This window comes from Papilio machaon, chromosome 17, assembly GCF_912999745.1.
Source record: "Papilio machaon chromosome 17, ilPapMach1.1, whole genome shotgun sequence".
Taxonomy (NCBI): Eukaryota; Metazoa; Arthropoda; class Insecta; order Lepidoptera; family Papilionidae; genus Papilio; species Papilio machaon.
In genome coordinates this window covers 4560161-4583925 of record NC_060002.1, presented here as the reverse complement: position 1 = coordinate 4583925, position 23765 = coordinate 4560161, and the positions used below count along the sequence as shown (strand labels likewise).

Genomic DNA, 23765 nt, shown 5'->3' with positions numbered 1-23765 from the left:
TTTTCATTTTAATAAAGGATTAAAAAAGCCCGTTAGATTATAAAAAAAATATTAAACAGATTTTAGAATATTATCACTGTGGGATGTAAATAGGATCGTTTAAAGACACGAGTTGTCCGGGTGGTGACCGCAGCGCCATCTGTAAACCCATGCGCGGAGAGTTACCTGTAGCTCTGCGCTCCTCAGGATCAGTTACTTGCCGATATCTATAAAAAATAAAGGATAATTGAAATCCTTAGAATATTGAACAAATGATCTACAATTAGTAGGTTCTCGATTTTAATAAATAGCTTACGATTTCAGTGTCTCCAAAGGTTCAGCTTTTGAGTTTCGTACGCCGGTCTCCGGGTCTATAGTGGTCAAAACGCATCTGAAAAAATAATTTAACATTTAATACATAAAGAATTCAACTTATCAAGTTATTACTAAATCCGATAAGTTATCAATAAGCATAAAGGTGGGTATAGATTAGAGCATTTACTTGTAACAAAACAACGAGCCGCCCTATATGTTGTTGTGTATCACCCTTTCACGAACCAGACGTGTTTTGGAAACTATGCTTTTACCTGTATCATATTCGTTAAAACGTTACATTACATAGAAATGCTTGAGAAAATGCTCTAGTGTATATTCACCTTAACGTGTCGATTAATAAAGTCATTACTTTTATATACAACTAGCTTTTACCCGCGACTCCGTCCGCGCGGAATAAAAAATAGAAAACGGGGTAAAAATTATCTTATGTCCGTTTCCTGGTTCTAAGCTACCTGCCCACCAATTTTCAGACAAATCGATTCAGCCGTTCTTGAGTTATAAATAGTGTAACTAACACGACTTTCTTTTATATATATAGATTATTACATCTAAGGGTGCATTCACATTTGGCGAATGTGAAACAGAACTCGCGTTGTTGCGCATTCGTTAGATGTGAATGCATCTTAATATAGTACTGTATATACGATGGATTGAATCTGACTCACCTGGTGCATGGTTTTATTATTTCAAAAACATTTTCACCGATCTTTATATATTTCCAAGTATCCTCGGCGTACGGTTCGGCGCCAGAAAGGACGAAATTAGGTCTGAAGTTACGTACAGTCACCTGACAATCTTTCAAGCGGCTGTTCAATTCGTTAACGGATGCTTCGTTAATTAAATTGAAAGGTACTTCATCGGGTAAAGCGCCCTAACAAAAGAAATAGTTAAAACCATATAATAACAAAGAATTATGTTAAAAAATAGCCGTGTTATCGTGGGTTTCTGAGACAAAAATCTTTGTATAAAACATAGATAATATGTTTTAAACGGAGATTTTGATCTCAGCAACCCACGCTTAGTGTTATATTTACCGTATCATTTTTAGTGAACTTGTAGAAACTATTTTGCAATGGTCTTAGGTCACGTGACTTCTGCGATGCGTAGTACACCAGCCTGAAGTTGTTCGCGGAACTATTTAATAACCTGAAAGTATAATTATTTATATAATTACCGTAATAAAAACTAGAATCTTTAAAATTCTAACTAGATGGCGCTGTTCTCTTTTTTAATTGGACAAAAATCGTAAATTCACATTAAATGTTAATTATTTTATTTTGCCAAAATAAAGTAATAACTCCAAATGTTTTAATTTTTTAATTAACCCTACCATAATTAAAAATTTTACCTCGAAAACCATTCGCTGGGTTCATAGCCACAATCATAAACTGGAACCGCAGTACCCCAGACCTTGGCAGTTTTTGGTGTCTGCAGTTCTATAACCTAAAGACAAGTGTATTCTAAATTATAGTTATATTAAAAAAGTGGCTATTGAAAGAAAATTCTTTCATACATCAATTTTATATCATTTTAACGTCCAATAAAGGTTAATTATAAGGCGTTCAGAAATACGCTCTTCATCGATATATACCAAACTTTAGGTATAAACCATCCTGAATAATTAAAATATGGTGATGTTAACCGTATTTTAATCCGTTTCGTGGATAAGCAGAATAAGAAGCTAGAGGTCACGAAAAGCTACTTTTTAGTCGACTTCAAAAAGAAGGAGATTATCAATTCGACTTTTTTTTTATAACATTTATAAATTAGATAATTTAGTTACTTCTGCCAAGTTAACATGTAATGGCTCCATGTCGACGTGCTTCAAGCTGAGCACGGAACTCTTCACTTGGGGATACACCAGGAGCAGCTCAGGGAGCGCACGCGCCGTTATAAAGTTATAATTTTCGTCTACTAACATCAGAACTCTGTAAGAAAAAAATGGATAATTTAGCTGCCAGTATCCATAGTTAAGCGTATTAAAAATGGCGTAACATAAACTCTATTGCTATCTTTGTTTTCTTTTTGAAAAAGAATGAGAGATAGCATCGTAAATACAGATGTAACAATGGACTATCGTTGTTATGTTATTTAATTACATTGCATCGTAGACCACAAATGAATAAAATCATGTACAGTCGATACATGATTGGATTATAATTATTAAAAAAAATACCTGTCGCTCAACCATCCATCTTTTGGACCGAGTGTACTGCATTCCACCTGGTTCAAAAGTACGGGTCCGCAAGATTTAATCGGGTACACATAAATTTCTTTGAGTGTACCGACTTGTTTCCATTTTTCAGGCAACTTTGGTTTCTTTGTCTCTTTATAAACATTATAAGCGTAGTAAGCAGCGCCGAGAGCGCACGCTGTCCCCGCCGCAGTCACAAGAAGACCTAAAAGTTCGACGTCATAATGTGTTCATGTGTTTATTAATAATGAAGTTAACAATCAGTAGAAATGAAGAGGTTATCATTTTATTTAGTTAGTTGTTTATATTTTTAAAAACAACTTCTCAATATGTAACATATGTCATTAAAAGTATTGCATTTAATTTTACTGTACAGTTACTACACTAATTACTATTACTTTCATCGTGCATTTGCAGAGTGAAAACTGTTGAATATCTTATTTCAATATACATTTTAGTTACATAACATTTTCTTTACGATTGTACGAGTAAATTAATACCTCAAGTTGTAATCACATGTCGAAGTTATTATGTAGACAATTAGGTTGCTATTTATATGAAAAATAACAGGTGATTAAATTCGTTAAATATTTTTTTTACGAATGTGAACGCAAGATCTCGAATAAATGAGGGTAATAGCAAAAAAATATAGCGGCATAGAAAGACTTTCTGGTTTATAATATCAATGCAAAAATGACCATAGCAAAAATACTCAAAACACTAATTGAGATTTTTTTATTAAAATTCGTTTTATATAATGTTGGAAAGTTCCAATGTTTTATTTGTTTTTTTTCAAGGTCAATATACAAATATGAAGTACAAATACAAACACGACTATGTGAAGTAGTGTAATTTTTACAAGTACAGAATCTTTACTTTTTTAAACTCTAGATAAGTTTAAGATAATTATTTTAAAATGAATTGTACCTACCTTTATCAGACATGATATGCAGTGAGTGAAGTGACCAAACGACACTACACTATGATACACGATGTATTAAATACAAATCGCCAAGTAGCAAATTATCAAAACATAAGTTACTTACCTAACAATAAGGTTGCTGTTACACTGTTGCCTTATATTACCTTTTAACTTTTATCAATCATTTGTACGAGGTACGAATTGTACGCTGCTGATAAATATTGTATAGCTTTCTGACATCAAGCAAAGAGTATTTAATCAATACCTTTTATTAAATAAATACTGATGAAGACGACAAGAAAACAAAAGTTACGAAAGATAAGTACGCAGAAGCAGAAACTTACTTTAAACTTCACTTTTTTCCATTCTACCCATATTAAGATATGCTTTGGAACATAAAAGATTAGTGATAAAATTAAACTTAATTTGGCTTAAGATTCATTTCATAAACACAACCTACCAGCAGAAAGCAGGTATTTATTACTTTTAAAATAAGTTAGTTACATATTATGCTATCTATAACATAATGAGTCTGCAATGTCATTTTGACAAGATGACGTTAACGTCATAACGTAAAGTCAACGTGTATTCAAGCTGTCTTCGGCTTCGGTACAAGTTAAAATTAAGATTAATTAATGAAAGCCAGAAAAATGTGCAATTAGAATTATTTATTATAGTTATAAACTAAATATTCACGGAAATCTATGTTTGCAACTACGTCACAATCATGGTGTTATTAACGAACGATGAGGTAAATTCTTTATATTTTGAATTAATTAACAAATTATTAAGGTTTTCTTAAAGTTTTATAAATGATTTTTAATTTACAGTTTCTGACGGAGCTTACAAAGTTATTCCAAAAGGCTCGTGTATCCGGATCAGTAACAATGACCATGAAAAGATGTAAGTACTATAGAATTCATAAAAACATATACATAGTTGATGAAATAATATTAGAAACGATTGGTTCTAGTTATAAACGACTACAACCAAGACATAGTCATTGTAGAACACTATCAGAGGAAATTTTCATCAATTTATTAAAAGAATGAAGATATGTGGTCTCTGCTTACCCCTCTTGGTTATGGGAGTAAGTTATGTTATTACAATGGCCGTTAATTTTTACTTTAAAACACTGGTTTGGACTGTTCATGGTAGAAATTAACTCTAAACTGTATTATATTCAGCTAGAAGGTTTCATTTATCTTTGGAAATGCTGAAAGAATACATCTGAAATGTATTAAATTAGTAGAAAAATCACTGCAATCTTCTTGATATCACTGCTGTAAAGGCAATGGATCAAATTTGATTATTAATTGAAATTTTGTTTGTTTCCAGATGATGGTAGAACTAAGCCACATCCAAGAGATGGTACACCGGCTGTACCAAACCCAAAATATAAATGCTTAATAAGAGCACAGTCGAGTAGCAAAAAGATATCTACAGTTGTAGATCAAGAAGATGTAGAAAAGTTCAGCACTGCATATACTAATCTACTAAAGACTAGCGTGAATGGGCTCAAACGTTTAAAGAAACCGAAGAAAAAAGCAATCGCAGCTCAGTAAGTTGCTAATTTGATAACAGACTGAAGTTATGTATGATAAAGTGCGGAAAATGTGAACTGATGACATGTGCCTCTGTGATATGTTAGCTGACGGGACTGTCCATTGAACTGTGCTCTTCTTTCATGTGAGTGAAGAGTTGGAGTCCACTTATGCTGGTGACAGTGGCACAGTTTATCCTTTATCATCTGTCCAACGCTGTTAATTTTGTAAAAAAACATAGGTTATAACTTTTTCCAATAAAATATTACAGTTCTATCAAATCATAAGTTTTTGAATGATAACCCATTTATTAAATAGTAGTTAGTTTATGTTATAGTATGTTTGAGGGAATAAGAAAAATCTATAGGCAAATTCTTATTTAAAACATAGTAAGTGGTAAAAAAGAATCCTGGTGAAATACTAGAACATAGATTTTTGTGTTTAAAAGTTATTAATAAATAAAAAAATTATTTATTTTGATTTTCTAAATCCTCCCATTATTTATGAGGTCACAATTTATTGGATTGGCAGCATTCTATATTTACTTATTTTCTTGCTTCTTACTATGTTTGTTGTTATGTATCTCCAGAATGTCTAAATAAATCTCGCCTGAAATTTGGTACAGATATATGTACATTTTTTTTTTATTCAGAGTGTTTGAAGTTGTGGGCAAAACATAGTTTTTTTCATAAACTTCAAATCCAATAAGAAACAAATGAAGAAATGTTATATCATTAGTCATTAAAAATTAAAATCAACCAAATTGGCACACACAAGTTTTTAAACTCTAAAAAAATAACTATAATTTAAAAACAGTTTTGGTAACAAGCAATTTTATTTGATTTAAAATAATGTCTGACAAGGAATCTAATTAAACTAAAATGTAGAGAAAGACGATTACAAAAAAATATAAATATAGATGAGATGCATCAATTCAGTATATTGTCATTTAAACATATAATTATCACAATATGAGACCAACATGCATTAAATTAGTTAAAAGTTTTTCAATGGTTTATTTTTTTTATCTTATTTGCATACTAAATAATATCAAAAACTACAACATTTAAAACTTTGATACTTCCATTTTAATATTTAGAGTATTATAATTAAAAAAAAAACAGTAATATATGTTTATTGAAAATAGAGTAGTTGTATACATATTGATGTAACACTGCCTCTTATTGCAAATAAAAATAATTTTAATACTGTTTTCCAAACTTTAAACCAATTACAATAAAATTAATTAAGACCCATTCATAACATTAAGAGTACAATAAAATTTAAAAAAGTATCTACATTAAAATACATTTGACAATTCAATGTTACCAGTTTGAAAATTTTATAAAAAAATTGCATTTTTTAATAATGGTAGCACCAACTATATTAAATTAATTTTGCGCCCATAGACATAATAACTATAGTTGTTTATTTCTTATCTCAATATAGGTTTTAATAACATACATGGGTAAATATTATTTTTGGCCATGATTTTATATTCTGTAAATGGTAAGAGGCCATTTTTTTTTTTTCGCCCATGGCGCAGGCTATAGTCTTTCGACCATACTGCCTAGTAAGAGGCCATTATTATAAACAACAAATTAACGAAACCAAGTCGTAAACATAAACTATTATATGCTTAAAGAAAACTTAAAGCTACATGTCCGATATTTCACAATTATATAAAATTAATTGGAAGCACATTTTAAAATTAACATCGATTATATATATATATTTATTACAAAATATATTTAATTTTAATCTTTGACAATTATATTTTAAAACTCATCATAAGAACGTAATCTAATAAAATAGTACGAATCTATCTCTTTAGCTTGTCTGAGAGCGCTATTTTAGAGAAATTTAGAGACGGATTATTCTTTGACCACCTTTTCTTGTATAAAAATCACATGTATCTAAGCAGCCATTGAAAAATTGGAACTAAATAAGGAAAATTTTAAATATAAGCTCCTTTAGGATAAGTTTGGGACAAAAATTTAATGTTGGCATAGTTGAGCAAAATTCAAAATTTCAAATCAAATCTTAACTCATATATTTATGTTATAATTGAGGGGCTCAAAAGAAGTAATAGGAGTCAATGGCCCAGTGCGCGTCAGTTGACTTAACTTCGCACACATCTTACAATTTCTCTGTGCAGATTGCAACACGATGTTTTCCTTCACCAGCAGAACGTCGGATAAATGAACAGTCAAAGAAAAAAATTCCCTTCCTGCTTATGATCGACTATCGTGCAGCAAATTGTCACCTTAAGCCCATTCCTAGGCAACGTAAATCTTCGAAACTATTGTGTCTACAAACAATATTGAATCGTTGGCATTTGAGACCAGTTTCCACTCGTGGGTGTTGCCAGACGATGATCTAGGCTAGTTCTAGGAGAAAGGTGGACAGCTACCATTATTATGGTTTTATTTGAAGTAGTTTTTCATATCTAGTTGACATTTTTCTATTTTCAAAGGTAGCTGCCCCTCCCTACACCCCCCTTATCTGTCCTAGTGCAATAGATTCTTGTTGGTTAGTCGCTTGAGGCATGCGTTGCGCACGTGGTCGTTGCCGAGCCTCTCCGCCTCCTGCAGTACGCGGCGCAGCTCGCTGGTGCGCTCATGTCTAGCTGCCAGGATGTACGCGCTGCTCACGTTGCGACACGTCAAGTAGCATGATATCTAATATATGTATATACAGTTAGAGGTGCCGTGTGGTCAGCCATGAAGTATAAATTAAACCTAATTCAATAACGATTTTAGCCCTATTCGACATTTCTACGCTTTTTTACCATGCATTTAGTGGAGGAATAAAGTTATAATGAGACTGTGTTACTCGTAGACCTGTGGCGCCCCTTCCTGTTCGGCGCCCTGGGCACCGGACTTTGCTAAATATATAGATGACCTTATTTTATAAATACAAAAGAAAAACATAGCTAATTTCTACAGCAGACCATAGGAGAATACCTCAGAGAGAATCAATCACAATCTTTAAAGCTAAAATAGCAAATTATGACATGATTAGCTCATAAAAAAGTCTTGTAATTTTACTTAATTTATGATCTGAACGGAGATATATTCGATCCATAGATATAGTAAATTCCATAAAAAATTATGTAATGGCGCGAAATACTACAACACTATATGACATTTGTGTAAAAGTGACAGCTATCGTAAGTTTTTTTTAAAAGACATTGAGGCAAACGTCGACCATAGACATTCGCAACACCAAAATGCAAATGCGTTGCATTTAAAAGAAATGCTCGTTTCTTGAAAGACCTTAAATCGTATTGAATTGTAAGTTAAATGTAAGTGAGGTATTAAAGTATACCTTTATAGGTACGCTGTGTACGTCCGCGATCAGCAGCTCTGCCTGCTCGTCGTGCAGCTGACCGCGCGCCTCACACCGCGCCACCACAGCACCTACCCCCCACTCCAACACCTGATCACTCATCAAGCTGCAATATGACACATATCTTTTATATTGAAACGTATAATATATCTGTAAAGTTAGTTTACGGACAATAATCTTACTAATATTATAAATGCGAATGTTTGGATGGATGGATGTTTGTTTGAAGGTATCTCCGAAACGGAACAACGGATCTTGATGAAATTTGGCATAAATGTACAAGATAGTCTGGAAGAACACATAGGCTACTTATTATGTTTCTTTTTTAATTCCGCGCGGACGGAGTCGCGGGTGACACCTAGCAGGAAAATAACACGTAAAAAACCAACATAATATGTCTTTTGGGCTATATAATATGTTTTACGTTACAATCTTTTTGAAACGCATAGTAAGCATTAACAGTCTAATAGAATATCCGTTAGTTAAGATTAAAAAATTAGGTTCGTTTTAATAAATCTGAAATTAAAAATACTTACTTGGCTGCAGTCTCTTTGGAATTTCTTATACATTTAGCTAATGTCTTGACTTCCATAAATCTGTCTGTGTTCACTAAATATTTGGCCACGTGAGTGTATATGTTCATAGAATCCAATTTATGTTCTGTGATAATCCTAAAAAGTATCGATAACAAGAGATGTAACAGATAATAAAAACATATATGGCGAATAAAATGTCTTTTTTATTACTTAGTCATAAAGTAAATAAATAATTTCAAATATGGAAAAGCAATAAAATATAAACAGTTTCAGTGAGATATAAAAACAAAAAACGTTACTCTCGTTTATCTATGGTCTAAAGTACGAAATTATCTGTAATAAATTAAAAAAAATAAAATAGAATCATACTTGAACGCCAAATCGAATCCGCTTTCGATCGTCGGTCCTGTGGCCAGTACTATGGCGACGAGTCTTATTTTATCTGTATTGGATCCGAATAGAGTGAGAGGTCTGAAGTCAGTCGTATTACTCGTTTGTGCACTCTGCATCGGTATCACTTCTGTGAACACTTTCTCGTTTAATCTATTGCTCGCTTCACAAGCGGCCAGATACTTGCTCAGTTCCATCTGTCTCGTTATAGTAGTCATAAGATTATCTATGGTCGCTTTGTCAAGGTTGAACTGCAGCGATTTCGGATCATTTATCTCTGGAAATTAGGAATAACTTGAGAACAAAGATTTACCATGATACAGTAATAAAAATTTAAGATATCCATTGAACGAAATAATTTACTGCCACACTCAGAGTCAGATTTCCTAAAAAATAAGCATTAAAAAACTGCTTAAGCTCACATTAAGTGACTTTGAATGCGGTAATTAGATTTTACTACTTTTATTTTAAATTTCCTGGACAATTTTATATCTGAAAGAAAACTTTCACTAGTTTACAAAACCGGATTAAACTGGATAAAAGCAGTACTAACTGGTAGCGGTGGGCACACACTGTGAGAGATGGTGTAGCGCGTTGGCGAGGTGGTGGTGGCGCGCGAGCAGTGTGGCAGCGGGCGCGGCACGCGGCGTGCGACGCGCGTACAACAACGCGCACGTGGCCGCGGCGCGCGCGTGCTGCCCCGTGCCGCACTGCAGCGAGTACAGCGCCTCTATACGCTTGCTACTTTCTAATGTGCGGCAGATGTGCATTATGTACTCCTGGTACATCAACAAAATAAACTTAAATTAAATCACATACATTTTAATGCATTTTGGGTTTCTCTTATTCAACAAACAATATATATATATTTAACTAGCAGTCGCCCACGAAAGGAATAAAAAAAAAACAAGTAGGCTATGTGTTCTTCCAGATCTACATTTGTACCAAATTTCATCAAGATCCGTTGAGCTGTTCCGGAGATAACTTCAAACAAACATCCATCCATCCATCTATACCAGTGTTTCCCAAAGTGGGCGATAACGCCCCCTTGGAGGCGTTTGAAACCTAGGAGGGGTCGATAAGAGGCCCAAAAAACGGGGGGCATTGAAATTAATTAAAGTTATGAAATTGTGGTTTTTAAGTTTTAGGGCTGAATAAAAATTAGGGGGCTCTGAAATATAATTGATTTTCGAAGGGGGCGGTGAAAGAAATAAGTTTGACAATCACTGATCTATACATTCGCATTTATAATATTAGTAAGATAGTATTTCATCTTATAAATGCAAAAGTTTAAACGGCTCAAGGGATCTTGATGAAATTTCACACGGATTTAGAACATAGTCTGGAAGAACACATACTACTTCTTACTTTAATTTTTAATTCCGCGCGGACGAAGTCGTGGGCGACAGCTAGTACTCTATACACTAATTTGCATTTTTATGGTAAATTAATAAAACTTACAGCCCACATTTCCAACGTACTGTCCATATCGCCCATGGCTTTCAGCATTTCATTGACTTTATCTTTTTTAAGGCACTCCATATACACTGCTTCCGTAAATGTTTCTTTGTCGACCATATTATCGTAACAATATCTCATAACTTCGGCCATATCGCTATGTTTCATATAGAAAATTATGTTTGCGACATGAGAACCGTAGTTTGTGAGGTAGTATACACATTCTTTGTAGAAGAATGGATCTAGTCTTTTATATTGGTGATCGATTTTAGGTTCTTGGTGATTATTATTTCGTCTCAAAAGACCTTGAGCTAGTGATTTCTTAGCCGGTAGTGTAGCTGTTTGGAAGTCACTGTAATCACCTTGTTTTATTTTCTTTACGCTTGCTAATGTGTGCATTATATTTAAAGCGGGTTCAGTGATAGGTATTTTCTTTCTACTCGTATTCATTGTTGCTAGTTTTGCGTTTGTGTTCTGAAAATTTATTACAAAAAAAAAATCATTTGTATTCTAGATAGACTAGATAGACTAGATACTAGACTTGAAATTTTACCCAAACATTTATACTGAGGGCCTAGCATGAATATTCATGACACCGTTTTTGTAACGACGTCGAAAAAATTTGAATAAAAATTTGAACTAATTTCATTTTGACATATTTAGTCAATGACGTTACGAAGGCGCGTGTCGAAAATATTCGTGATAGGCCCTCATTACTTAGTTGTTAGCACTTATATTTGAATAATTAAATATTTCTGTTTTTTTTTTTAATATTTTTAAATGCATAAATACATACCTTAATAGTTTCAGCTTTATTTAACAGCTGTTGATTGACAGGATAATTCATATCTTCTAGTATGTTTATAATTTCGTTAAGTAATGGCGGATTAGTGCGGGACCTTCCTTCAGATCTTCCTTCAGATTGTATACTAGACATTGACCCTGTTCTATCTAACATTCTCATTGTAGTCACACGTTTGTTCACAAATTGTGTCTCCGAAGCTTCTTTCCCATACTCGAAGTCTTCGTCTATTGGTACATTGAAAGTGTTTTTGAAGCAATGTGCGAATTTCTTACGGGCTTCTTTGAAACAACCGGCTTTAAGACACGCTTTACCCCACGCGGCGAGTACGCTGTTTCTAGGAAGACCTGACTTTGTCGCTATTTCTAAAGCCAGTTCCCATTTTTCAGCTTCCAAAAGTGATCGGACTATTTGACCTAAAATAAATGGTATAAAAGAACAAAACTGATAATTTATTGCATAAACTGTAGAGTAATATAAAATTTAAAACTTTACTAATTTATCTTTTTACTCTAGCTCTAAGCAAACGAATACATACATACTTGGAAGGCGCTTTATTACTGGTTTTGTTTTAAAACTACATTTACTTACTTACCGGAGGCTCCTCGAAAAGGCAAAAGCAAAACAAAACGTTAGATATGTTGCAAAATATAAAAAAAAGTTTAAATAGAAACGAAAGAAATTCTACTATGAAATAAGGCAGCAAAGATAGTCAGACTTTAATTAAACGGCAGTTTAGAATTGTCCGTCGTGAGTATGACGTGTGCGTAGTGAAGTGTCATGTACGTATTGAAGTGTCATGTGCGTAGTGAAGTGTCATGTTACCGTGGTCGGGTAGTATTAATGTAATACTGACTGGGATGTGCGTGGTGGTGCGGCATGAGGTGATGAGCCTGGTGACGCACGAGAGTGGCGATGGCGTCCGCGTGCGCCAGACAGCGAGCCGCGTGCGCTGCGCCCGCCTCCGACACTCGAGACCCACCACTGACACACAACAACGTTACTAAAGACTTGTGATACTTAAACTAAATGCCACACTCAGGGGGAGGTATTCCTTAGTGTAGTACACTAAATGTGGATTGACCAAAGTCTCCTTTTAAAACATATAGTTATATATCTCTGTTTTGTCACAGGGATCTCGATATGTTTTATATAGTGACTTTGGTCTCAGAAACCCACGGTAAATGTCTCCCTTAGTGACTATTTGTTTCTTATTTAAATATAATTTGTTTAGACATTAATACACGTTGTAATAATACACGTTGAAACAATGAGAATTATTTCCAAAAACAATAATCGATCACATCAAAATAAGAACTTCTGATGTAGTTAAATATTTTTTCACGCTTTTTAAAGTACGTAATTAATTCTAATTCTGAGCATTGGTGGCTCAGGTGTTAAGCACTTGATTCGCAATCTGCAGGTCTTGGGTTCGAATCCCACCATGTACCAATGTGTTTTTTAGATTTACACATGTACATTTATCCGACGTTCTAACGGTGAAGGAAAACATCGTGATGCAACCTGCACATATCTGAGAAGAAATTAACCTAATTTCGTTGGTTGGTTTGACTATGGTCTAGTCATCCCTAACTTAGGGTAGGCTCCGAGCCCCTCAGTGGGGACCTATAGTGAGCTGATGATGAATGATTTCTTACGCTTTCTCTTGCGGCGTGCGCGAGTACAGTTCCGCGGCTGCGAGCAGCAGGGAGCGTCTCGCTTGCACAAGAAGGCGCGCGTCCCCACCCTTTGTTAGCTCACGAGCCACCTCATCGCTCCGGTCCAATAAGAATCTGAATATTGTAATTATCTAAATATATACAACTAATAAAATTGGTGTGTCTGTATGTCTATCGAACAAAAAAAACATGTTTATTTTAAATATTTCGTCCGTCTGTCTGATTTATATCCGCAAGGCCGCGTTTGTTCTGGGTAATCTCCGGAACGGCTGGACCGCTTAATTTATCTGAACGAAGTCGCGGGACATCGCTAACTGTTTTATAATAAATGGGACTAACGACTTATATAATTTTTACGAACGCACCTAGGATAATCCAAATTAGGTGAATGCATCTTCATAATGGTGAGACAAAGGGTAACATTTGGCGTGAACTCGTAGCTAAATTCAGTGCGGACGGCTTCGTTCTTCTCCGCGCTGGTGGAGAGGCACCAGTCCATGCAGGTGACCGCGCTGCCCGCGGAGTCCGAGTGGCTGCTGAGGATCAAGTTATCCTGGTCGGTGTTCGGCCGCCGGTTCATCGTTTGTGTATAACAGTCGTCGCACACACGGAACTTCACACCACTGGGGTATGTTGGGACCTAGAAGAATACAAAATATTAACTTCATGAATAAATGTACCATTTGAAAATTTATACTTTGTACCTCGACGTCGCCTGACATTTTCTAATAGCGCACATTGCTATCATAACTTGGCTCTTTCTTATATAGAAAAATCTTATCTATTTTTTTAACCACGGAATAAATATTTTAGTCAAAGGAAAATGTTCTGAATGAGTCAGAATGTATAGTATACATAGATAGATAAGTCTTTATTCACTGACCAATGTTGTGTTTAAGTAAAAAAAATGTATAGTATAACTCTTTTCAAATATCATGACGGGTCAAGATCATCGGTGCGCTGCGCAGTGCTCTCCACCCGCATCCCACTTCGATCTAACATAACTAAAATTATATTCTGCGCAGCGACACACGCGAATTTAAGAGCCGTCAAGATTACAGAGTACATTTCTAACATAACTAGTTGTCATAAATTAAGAAAAAATTAAAAAGTAACCTGTGTGTTTTTTCCAGACTATGTTCTACATTTGTACCAAATTTCATCAAGATCCGTTGAGCTGTTCCGGAGATACTTTCAAACAAAACATCCATCCATCCATCTAAACTTTTACATTTATAATATTAGTAAGATTCTTACGTGCATGCGGTGTCTGGAGCAGGCGTGGCAGACGAGACGTCCACAGCGGCGACAGTGATGTCTGCGTATGATCATAGAGAAGATAGAGATCTTGCACATCATACAGCGGTCCGTCGTGTGATCCTCCACCCACTGCTCCTTGCTGGGCACCTGCTCCGGCATCAGGAACGGACGAGACGCTGCCTCCAGGTTTATCGAATCTATAGACTGCAGAAGTGAATCGTCCCACGGCTTCAACGGTGAAGGCGATACGGTTCTAGGATTCCTCATATCTAATGCTTTCTCAGCGTAATACCGCAGGAGCGCATCGACAGCATTCCGAGATATCACCAATGTCTCAATACATTTTATATTATAATAAAGGTTATCACCGCTCGGATCTTTCTTTAGATTCGGTGCTATTTTATTTATGACATCAGTTAGGATTTCTAATTTTCCATTCATTAGAAACTGTTCGATCATCAATAGAGGATTTTCTATTAGTTCCCAGAACGCGTTTCTCAAATTCGGATTTATCCCGAGCATAATTTGTAAACCGACTTTAATGTTTTCGAAGGATTTCCAGTCGTAGGAATTTTCTGAAATGTAGTCGACGCATACTTGAAGTATATCAACGTTGCGTACTTTGGCCATCTCTTCTTTTATAAGGTCTGTGGCTTGTGAGGGACAGAGACGTGTAAGTAGTTCTCGTATCATATCGGGCGTGGCTTGATTCGTGTATTCGAAGAGTTGTCGCAAAAGATTCACTATGATCAAATTCTTCATGTTTTCTGATACATCGTGAACATCCGCCCATTCTAAACATAGCTTGAACTGAAATTACAATATGAATAAAAATAGATAACATAAAAAGGAAATTGATAAAGTCGTATGAAATACAATGGATAACTATAAAGAGAAAGGATTTGTATTTTTGTATGTAATGAATAAACCAAAAAACTACTGGATCGATTTCAAAAATTCTTTTGTCATTAGAAGGTTGCATTATGCCTGAGTAACATAGGCTATATTTTTTACTACAGTTACTTTTTTTGATGTGATGGCAAAGCCACGATCAAAAGCTAGTATTAAAATAAAAACGTAAAAAAAATTACTGATAAGTTAAGAAAATGTTAAGAAAATGTGTGTTTAAAGTAAGAAATAGTAAGAATGTTCCATATTCATACATACATACATAATTTCTTACTTTTGAGGATTAAATTTAATATACTCTTACCTGTTGGCTGTCCACTAATATGTCGATTATTGTTTCAGGATTTTGTATGGACATCTCATATATATTATACCAGTGGCCAACTCCCATGATTGTTGCTATCTGTAATAATTAACACAGCGAAATTTTTTTTTACAGGTGGACAACAACAACTAAATGGTATTTTTTCAACTTCAATGACAACTTAAGTTATTCCTTCAACTATTCAAATAATATTACCTGTTCGTATAAAGGTATTTTCACAATCCAGTCGCTGCATTTCTCATACAAACCTTCCTCAACTGCGATAGGATCTAAAATGAATCTCAAATAATCCAGTACTTCCGTAGCGCCCTCTGCAGGCCAACTGTTCAAGTTGTTGAGAATCAAATCTAACTTCAGTTCGGGACATTTCAAATGCTGGCAATGCTTCCAGTTATTGCTCATTTTGGGATTCGTCGCTAATTTGAATAGAATCAAATCTCTTAGATTGAGTAAATTTGGACTGCACATTAATTGCCTTTCGGATAGTGAGTCAATAATCTTCAAACATTGGAGGATTTTACCCGATTCTAACAATCTAGGCATGAACAAAAATAGTTTGTCCAAATCAATAGTCGTATGAAGTGATGCCAAATATTTGTTACCATCGAATAATACTTTCGTGCGATCAAATCTTCCTAGATCCATGTATTTGTTCAAGCATTTAGTTCGAGCGTCCATACTCTGTTGCATGCTGCTCTCATTTAGAGATGTATGAATTTTCTTTATGATATGTGCTAGCACCCAATTATGTAACACAATGTATGTGAGACATTGTGTGTCAGGTGACCTCGGTAGTGGAGCAAAGTTTGCTGTTGGCTCCAGAAATAGATTCTCCTCAGGGTTCTTAAAGTCGTATACGACTTGTAGTAAATTGTTAAAATTCTCTTCGGTAGCCTCTTTGTGGGGTCCCACTAACGTAATTGAGGGACAAAAGTTTAATATAAGCTTTGGTATGAGATTGACGTTCAACTTTTTACAAATCGGTTCCAAATATGTGACAGGAATATCTTTGTTGTTGATCATGTTTCCGAAAATGTCGTGTAGATGTCGCTCCAAAATGAAGAAGTAAGGAGCGTCTGCGCCGGAGTCCGTCGAGCGGTTATCTTCCTGCTCCAACTGTGAGACGGATTTTGTGTACATGTAACACATTCTCAGATAATGAACTCTCGTCTTTTTGTTCCCATTGTGGGATACCTCAGCGATATTGCATATGTCTTTGTCTGAAGCGGCAACGACATTCATGTATATTTGATGATATTTCTGTAATAGATTCTCGTCGTATGATCCTCGATTCGGATTGACAACATCGTCAAGATCCTGACATGATTGCCGTAATTCCTTCGATAGTTGATTCAATTTGCAGAATTCCTTATGTTTGATGGGTATCCGACAGTCGGTGATCAATCCGCAGATGTTGTCGACGAAATCGAATGACTTTTCAGTGTTGCCGAATATTTCGAAAGTAACACTGGCAACATCCTCGACGAAACGAATGTAGTTAGTTTTCTTCACGGCAGAGACATCGGTGCTGCATCTAACTTCGGCCAGTTTTCTTTCGACTACATTGATAAGGCCGTAGGTAATTTCTCTGTTGAGTCCGCTACTCAGCAATATATCTACAGCATTTATGAAAGGTGCGTTCTGGTGATTGTACAGTTGTAGGTGTGGATGACGTGCACCCAGTTCCATAATGTCGAAGGAATTAGGCGCTCGATTCGATGAAAGAAATCCTTCCACGAGACCCATCACTTCTGTAGATACGACAGACAACGCAGACAGTTCTTTAGACGGATATCGTATGTTATCTCTGTAGCAAATTATGTTTTTAATTTTTGCTACCAGATGTCGTAATTGCTCCGTGAATTGTACTTCTGTTGCAATTTCTGAATCAGCCAAATCGAACATCTGAAATTAATTAATAGATTACACAATTCAGAAATAATAAAAAACATATTAAACCTTAAAAACATCTTAAATGTCAAAACTTTTATAAAATAAAAGTCGCATTGACATCCCGATGTGTGACTTTTACTTTAAAGATATTTCTGTCTTTATATATTTCTAAGGTTGAGATTAACATGATAAAGAGAAATATATTTATATTAATGTTATTTACGAGTGTAAAGTGTCATAACTTTGAAGATTCATTTAACATTCTAATGAAAGACAGCGCAGTTTACTCTATCGAGAAATTTTTAAGCCCCGATGATTATGAAATGATCGATGTTAAGGATATAAATAGAGAAAATATCAATGAAATGCTATTTGACCTGAATAAGTAATGCTGATGCAGTTTTATTGAACTTATTAATTTTTTTTCTATAATTACAGCCTTAAGTAAAGGTGTAATTTTTTCTTAAAATGTTATTTGTAAATAATTTGTGATATGTTCTGTTGTCGGCTCGGATTTAGAATGAAAGGACAGAATTTTTGAAAATTTTTATTTTTATAGAATAGCCGAAGAAGAATATTATAAAACTACAAATACACCGCCCGCTGAAGAAATACCAGACGTTGACAATTATATTTTAAAGATGTCTGATAAACACAACACTACATCTGTTGAAAATGTAAGTATCTTACTAATCTTACTATTATAAATGCGAAAGTTTAGATACATGGATGGAAAGATGATATGTTTGTTAGAAAGTACATATCTCCAAAACGACCTACCAGATCTCTGTGAAATTTGGTATTGATGTAGAACAGACCTAAGCTACCTATGTTCCCGTGGCATAAGTTTGATTAACTCGATTACTCCACGACAACACACATGTTAATAAAATTTGGCACAGATATAGAACATAGTCTCGACGAACTCTTTTTTATTCTGGGCGGTCGAAGTCACGGGAAAATGCTTTTAAAATAATAACGACGATGGATGAACGAGGAGGAATACCATCTCAAGATGAGCTCATGTACACTAACATGTATGCTAAATATTTCAGACAACAAACCACATTGTTCATAAAAGAGATATCACTGTGTCAGCTAAGGAGATAGATTATGACTACGATGAACTTTTAAATGACTACATCGGATCGGATAATAATGGCGAAATCGTTACAAACGGTAAGTTGGTTGATGAAAAAAAAACATGCCAAGTTCACATTGTTCCAGACAAGCGAACCAATCTAGCGCTGGATTACAACTGGAAAAATCTAAACCCACACTATTTTAGGATTGGTTTACATTTTTCCAGTCATAATTCAGTGCTGGATTCGACCGCTGGAATGGAATATGTAAACTGGTTATCAAATATACATAATTCAGCAGTATGTATATCGTATCAACGTAACGAAGTTCGAGGCTTCGAGCACATCGTGTAATTATTTTACTCGCCCTAATCATTTTACTTGCATTAACAAGAATTATTTATACAGATGGAGACGCAAGTCACATCGCAGTTAATGATGTAATGTGCATAATCAATGAAACGTTAAGACAATCTCCGAAAGTAATAATGGCACGGCTCTGGAACACTTTAAGGATATGGCTGGTCATTTATCTAGTTCTAGCCGTGCCTCTATGGTGTACTAAAGGTAAACTATCAACTATCTAGAACTGATATACAACTAAAAGTAGAACCAGTATTCAAAATATAAGGATACGGATACGAAAGGATAAAGCAAGGGCTTGATTTTTATGACAGAATTCTATCAGTTTGTGTTTTACGCCTTCTGTTCTTCATCTTTTTCTTCCCATAATATAAATATGTATCCAAACATGACGCATCTTTGGAAGTATTACTATACTAAGGGTACTACGATCATAGATTGGTTGAAAAGGGCCTTACAGATATGTTATATGGACGGCACACGACCCTAAATTTAGATAGAACAGTGCATGAATGGGCCGGATCAACCGGTGAAATACCACGACCAAACAGAAGACAGGCGTAAAGTGGAAACAATTACGTGTTTCGTCTGATGCTGGAGGCCTAATTTTAGTCCTCTTTCCCTTCCCACCTTTCACTTATTAGGAAAGGATATCTATGGGCAACGGTCGGTTCGCTATTTCGGCCAATTCCTTTTTATATAAAATAAAGATTTTTACAATGAACCCACAATATGTGGCTTCCTCTCTAAGTTAACTATGTATAACAGGCTGGTGTTGTTGCTGTTTATGTTGCAAGCTGTTGCAACCGCAGCGTACTATACAGGACGCTAAACAATACTACGTCATGAACCCACCTGGTGTTTTAAATGTACCCAACTCCGGAGTTATTTGCTACGAAGCGACTGATCGCGAAAAAGAAAGCTATGAGAAGTTTGGCCATATTATAAGAACTATATAAAACAAGAAATATTTGGAACGAGAGAAATGATTAATTGTATACGAATTCTTACCTCTAGAATTTGATTCGCCTTTGGAAAGTCGTTATGATAAAGTGCAAGCGCCACTAAGCAATTGGGTTTAGCCAACATTATAGATATGAAGTCAATGCTATTTTCCTTCGTGACATATGCTGAAAAATATAAACACATCAATATTAAAAAACAAAAGATAAATAGCTTTATTTTAGATGATACAATGAGATTAGAAATATTGTGACAATCTCTTCTAACTTATTCAACACCAGATGAAATTACAAATATCCATTTTCATTTGATTTTTGGCGCATCCTAAACAACAATTTGTAACATACCGTCATCCGTCGCTGAGAGAGTAGACGCGAGTAGAGCGTGCTCTGCGTCCGGTCTGGGATTAGTGTGTCGTCTTCTAACTTTTGGCTTTCTTCTCGTTGCCTTTATTTCCAATTCCCGATCTTCATCATCACTGCTGTGGTCTACCTCTACATAGTCTAAGCACAGTCTTAATTGCAACGGACTAGTGTCGGGAGAGAGAGTCGATACCAGTTGCAACTTCCATATCGAATGATTTGCCACTTGAATCATTTTTTGAAACCTCGCTGATATATTTGGAGCAACATCCTCATACTTATTCTCTTTTCTCTCAGCTAATGTCTCTAGGCAGATTTTTAACGTGTTCAAAATAACTTGAGTTGTAAACGAGTTACACATGAATCCAGTACTTGAGCTATTGAATGTTTTTGATTGCTTGTTTTGTTTTTTTGAATAAAAGTAGGAGCATTCAGAATGTGTTCCGCAAGGTAAATCTTGCGTGTGTTCGTAGCACGAGAAATATTCGTAGCGAAGAAATAAACAAGAATAGATTGTCTCTATTACTTCAATGCAGTAATGCAGAGGTTGGATCGATAGAATTAGACGTTTGATATCTTCTAAAGACACATTCATGTCTTGAGTATTTTCTATTCCTTCAGTAGAATTTAATATAGTGTCTATTACTTTCGTGATTGCACAGTAACTGTTATATGTTGATGTGTCCCAGTTAGCGCTAAATGGTTTTTGGCTTTTCATAATTGTTTTATCACTCAATGTCACTAGCTCTGTTATAAAGTCGTTGTTTGTATTTAACAGTCTTGATACTTTATACCTATCTATTTTGGAGAGCCTGCACACCTGGGATATAACAGTTAAAGCGCTTTGTGTTAAGACCTGACTTAAAATAGATGTGGTCATAATTTTGCAATTGTTCTCTAGACAAAATTTAATGACCGTTAATTCTCTTTTAATTTCAGTTATATAAAATTGTAACTGGTTGTCTGTTGTTGTATACGCTTCTAGGATTGAAAATATATTAGTTAATTGGTGGACTAGAGATGGTAAATCATAGCTTTCAGGACAATTAGTGAGGTCAATAAGCACCATGATAATAATCTGTTTAGTGAAATTGTTTATTTTGAATGTAACATTTTTCATATCGTGCAATTGCTCTTTGTATATTTCGGCTGCTTTTAGCAACCAGTGTGTTTTATCTTGATAGCATAATTCAAGCATATATTCTGGTGTCAATTTAAATTCCTTCTGTGGCTCATTTTTATGCATAAACTCCGAAATTGTTCTTAAAATTTCAGGTCTATCTTGGGGTATGAGACTGAGCAAAATTTGCTTTCTGTATTGTCTTAGTGGTTCTTCTGATAGAGGTTTGAGTACTTCATTTATGAATTGAGGCAAGAATTTGTCACTTAACCTTACCAATGACAATAAGGTGACTAATCTATCTGTATTATTGTAAATTGTTAATTCATGTTTTAAAACATCTAAATATAATGCTTGTATTTTATCTATATTTGAATTATTTTCACATTTTTGTTCTTGTATATATTTGAGAATCTCTGATGTGGTTACAGGATTACTTCTAAGGTTTCTTTTAAAGAATTCAGTTGTTTCGTATGATAAGTCTTTGCAAGGTTTCAATTCTTCAGCATCATTGAAGATTTGTAAAATTTCCTATAAAAGATATTTTTTTAAAACAGAAAAATATAAAATTATATTTATACCTCTCAAACTACTACTATAGTATCATACATATAAAAACGCGAATATAAAATACTTACTTCAAAAACAGTTTCATTTAAATCATCAAGAAGGTAAAGAAGATATTTTAATTCTTCTTCCCTCATGTTGCCAGTTCTAAAAATATCTGGAACAAACAAGAGTCTTCAATAACATGATAGTTCTGGAATGTTCTTTGTTGTTTTAACAGATAATTATGTCAAGTAATTAATTATTATTTTATGATCAGAGACCATGTATTATATTATATGCATTAAAGATAGGAATATTTACTATAGGAATGACTTTAAATAGTACCAAATGTAGCAGCATGTGTACCGCTTCTCACACATATTAACAAAGAATAGTGCAATTACTGTGGTTCCGTTGTCACAGTTCAACAGCAGTAGCATACTACATGGGTAAATATATAAGATTCATTTATATACTTAAGACTATATAGGCATAAGTCTGTTAATCTTTTATTATTCTAAATTCATTAAATTTTCCACAAACACCAAGTTTTTATTTAATATTTATTAATATAAATGATAATTATCTTAGAGGCAGTTATAATAATGACATGTTTATTTCAATTTGACTTTATCTCATATAATGTAAATGCCATTAGTAACACAACATTGTATATACAAGATAAGTCCTTCAAAGAAATTTTTATTAATAAATATCAATAAATTATTATTACTTAACATTCTACGTAAGTGTTATTGTTTGAAACTGTTGTTTAATTTTTGGTTGTCAAAATCCCTAACGAATAAAACTTATTAAGATCAAGATATTTTTTTAATAAGAATTTTTGAGTTAAGAAAAAATAAATATTTATGACCAATTGGGGTTCCATGCACAGGTCCATTTGTTCTTTCAATTGTTAAATTGATTCATAATATTCACTTTCACCATGATACGATTACTTCCTCATTAGTAATAAGTATAGTAAGATTTATAAGAAAAACGAAAGCCCTAAATATACTCTATAGCCCTAAATCAAGTGCATGAGACTTATTTTTTTAGTTACTAACATAATACAGTAACAGTCTTGATAAACTACTGTTTACGAAGTACATACTATTTACAAATTACACGGAAATGCTTTAAAATAAAAGTACAATAAAACTGAATAGCAAAGGCATCTGAATCGTAACAATGTTAAACAGAGGTATTTGATTGAACAAAATGTTATACTACTTACCATTTATAAAAATATGATATAAGAGAAAAATGAATATGTTATTAACTTTACATATAAACAAATATACGATTAAAAAACAGTAATTCCACTTAATATTACAAAACAAACAACCAAAACCTCTTTGTTGACATGAATTGACATTGACAGTTGACACTGACAAGGTAGACAAAGAATAAATATACCGAGAAGGCTAAGGCTGCCTGTCCATTGACGCGGAGAGGGGCAGCGGAGCGGAGAAACGAAGAAATATTAACCAATAGGATTGCATGAAATCTCCGCTCCGCTTTAGTGGAAAGGGATTTGCGAGCTAGTTTAAAAATTCATACATTTTCGGAAGCGGTGCGTGGTAGCGGTGCGAGGTAGCGGTGCGAGGCGGCGGAGCGGGGCGGCGGAGCGGGGCAGCCGAGTGAGCCGGCGCGGCGCGGCGGGGAAACGGCCCGGTCTCGGGGGCGGGGGTATGGGATATTGGGATATTGGATATTGGGCCTAGCTCCGCACAGTCCGTTACTCC

General features: G+C 34.6%; 3 protein-coding genes across 4 annotated transcripts; 1 reads left to right on the top strand and 2 right to left on the bottom strand.

Annotated features, from left to right (window-relative positions):
- Nucleotides 1–7: 7 nt before the first annotated feature.
- Nucleotides 8–3607, bottom strand: LOC106721537 (mitochondrial amidoxime-reducing component 1). The gene is made up of 8 exons (XM_014516496.2): nucleotides 3441–3607; nucleotides 2492–2714; nucleotides 2099–2243; nucleotides 1664–1758; nucleotides 1350–1461; nucleotides 981–1186; nucleotides 296–370; nucleotides 8–206 (listed from the first exon to the last, which is right to left on the bottom strand). Exons 1-8 carry the CDS (start codon nucleotides 3451–3453, stop codon nucleotides 74–76), a joined length of 1002 nt encoding a protein of 333 aa, XP_014371982.2. The 5' UTR covers nucleotides 3454–3607; the 3' UTR covers nucleotides 8–73.
- A 389-nt stretch (nucleotides 3608–3996) lies between these two features.
- On the top strand, nucleotides 3997–5297 carry LOC106721584 (signal recognition particle 14 kDa protein). The gene is made up of 3 exons (XM_014516547.2): nucleotides 3997–4182; nucleotides 4262–4334; nucleotides 4770–5297. The coding sequence occupies exons 1-3, from the start codon at nucleotides 4159–4161 to the stop codon at nucleotides 4994–4996; spliced, it is 324 nt and encodes a 107-aa protein (XP_014372033.1). The 5' UTR covers nucleotides 3997–4158; the 3' UTR covers nucleotides 4997–5297.
- Nucleotides 5298–6845: 1548 nt separating this feature from the next.
- LOC106721449 (zinc finger FYVE domain-containing protein 26 homolog) lies at nucleotides 6846–23280 on the bottom strand. Of its 2 annotated transcripts, XM_045681771.1 has the most exons (18): nucleotides 23255–23280; nucleotides 22107–22192; nucleotides 20334–21999; nucleotides 20035–20153; nucleotides 15881–17590; nucleotides 15665–15763; nucleotides 14449–15261; nucleotides 13557–13831; nucleotides 13171–13305; nucleotides 12369–12496; nucleotides 12108–12116; nucleotides 11507–11928; nucleotides 10714–11184; nucleotides 9806–10031; nucleotides 9232–9529; nucleotides 8863–8997; nucleotides 8306–8432; nucleotides 6846–7656 (listed from the first exon to the last, which is right to left on the bottom strand). In XM_045681771.1, exons 2-18 carry the CDS (start codon nucleotides 22170–22172, stop codon nucleotides 7486–7488), a joined length of 6870 nt encoding a protein of 2289 aa, XP_045537727.1. In that variant the 5' UTR covers nucleotides 22173–22192; nucleotides 23255–23280; the 3' UTR covers nucleotides 6846–7485. The 2 variants fall into 2 exon arrangements, with proteins under 2 accessions (XP_045537727.1, XP_045537728.1); XM_045681772.1 differs by lacking the exon at nucleotides 12108–12116.
- Nucleotides 23281–23765: the final 485 nt, after the last annotated feature.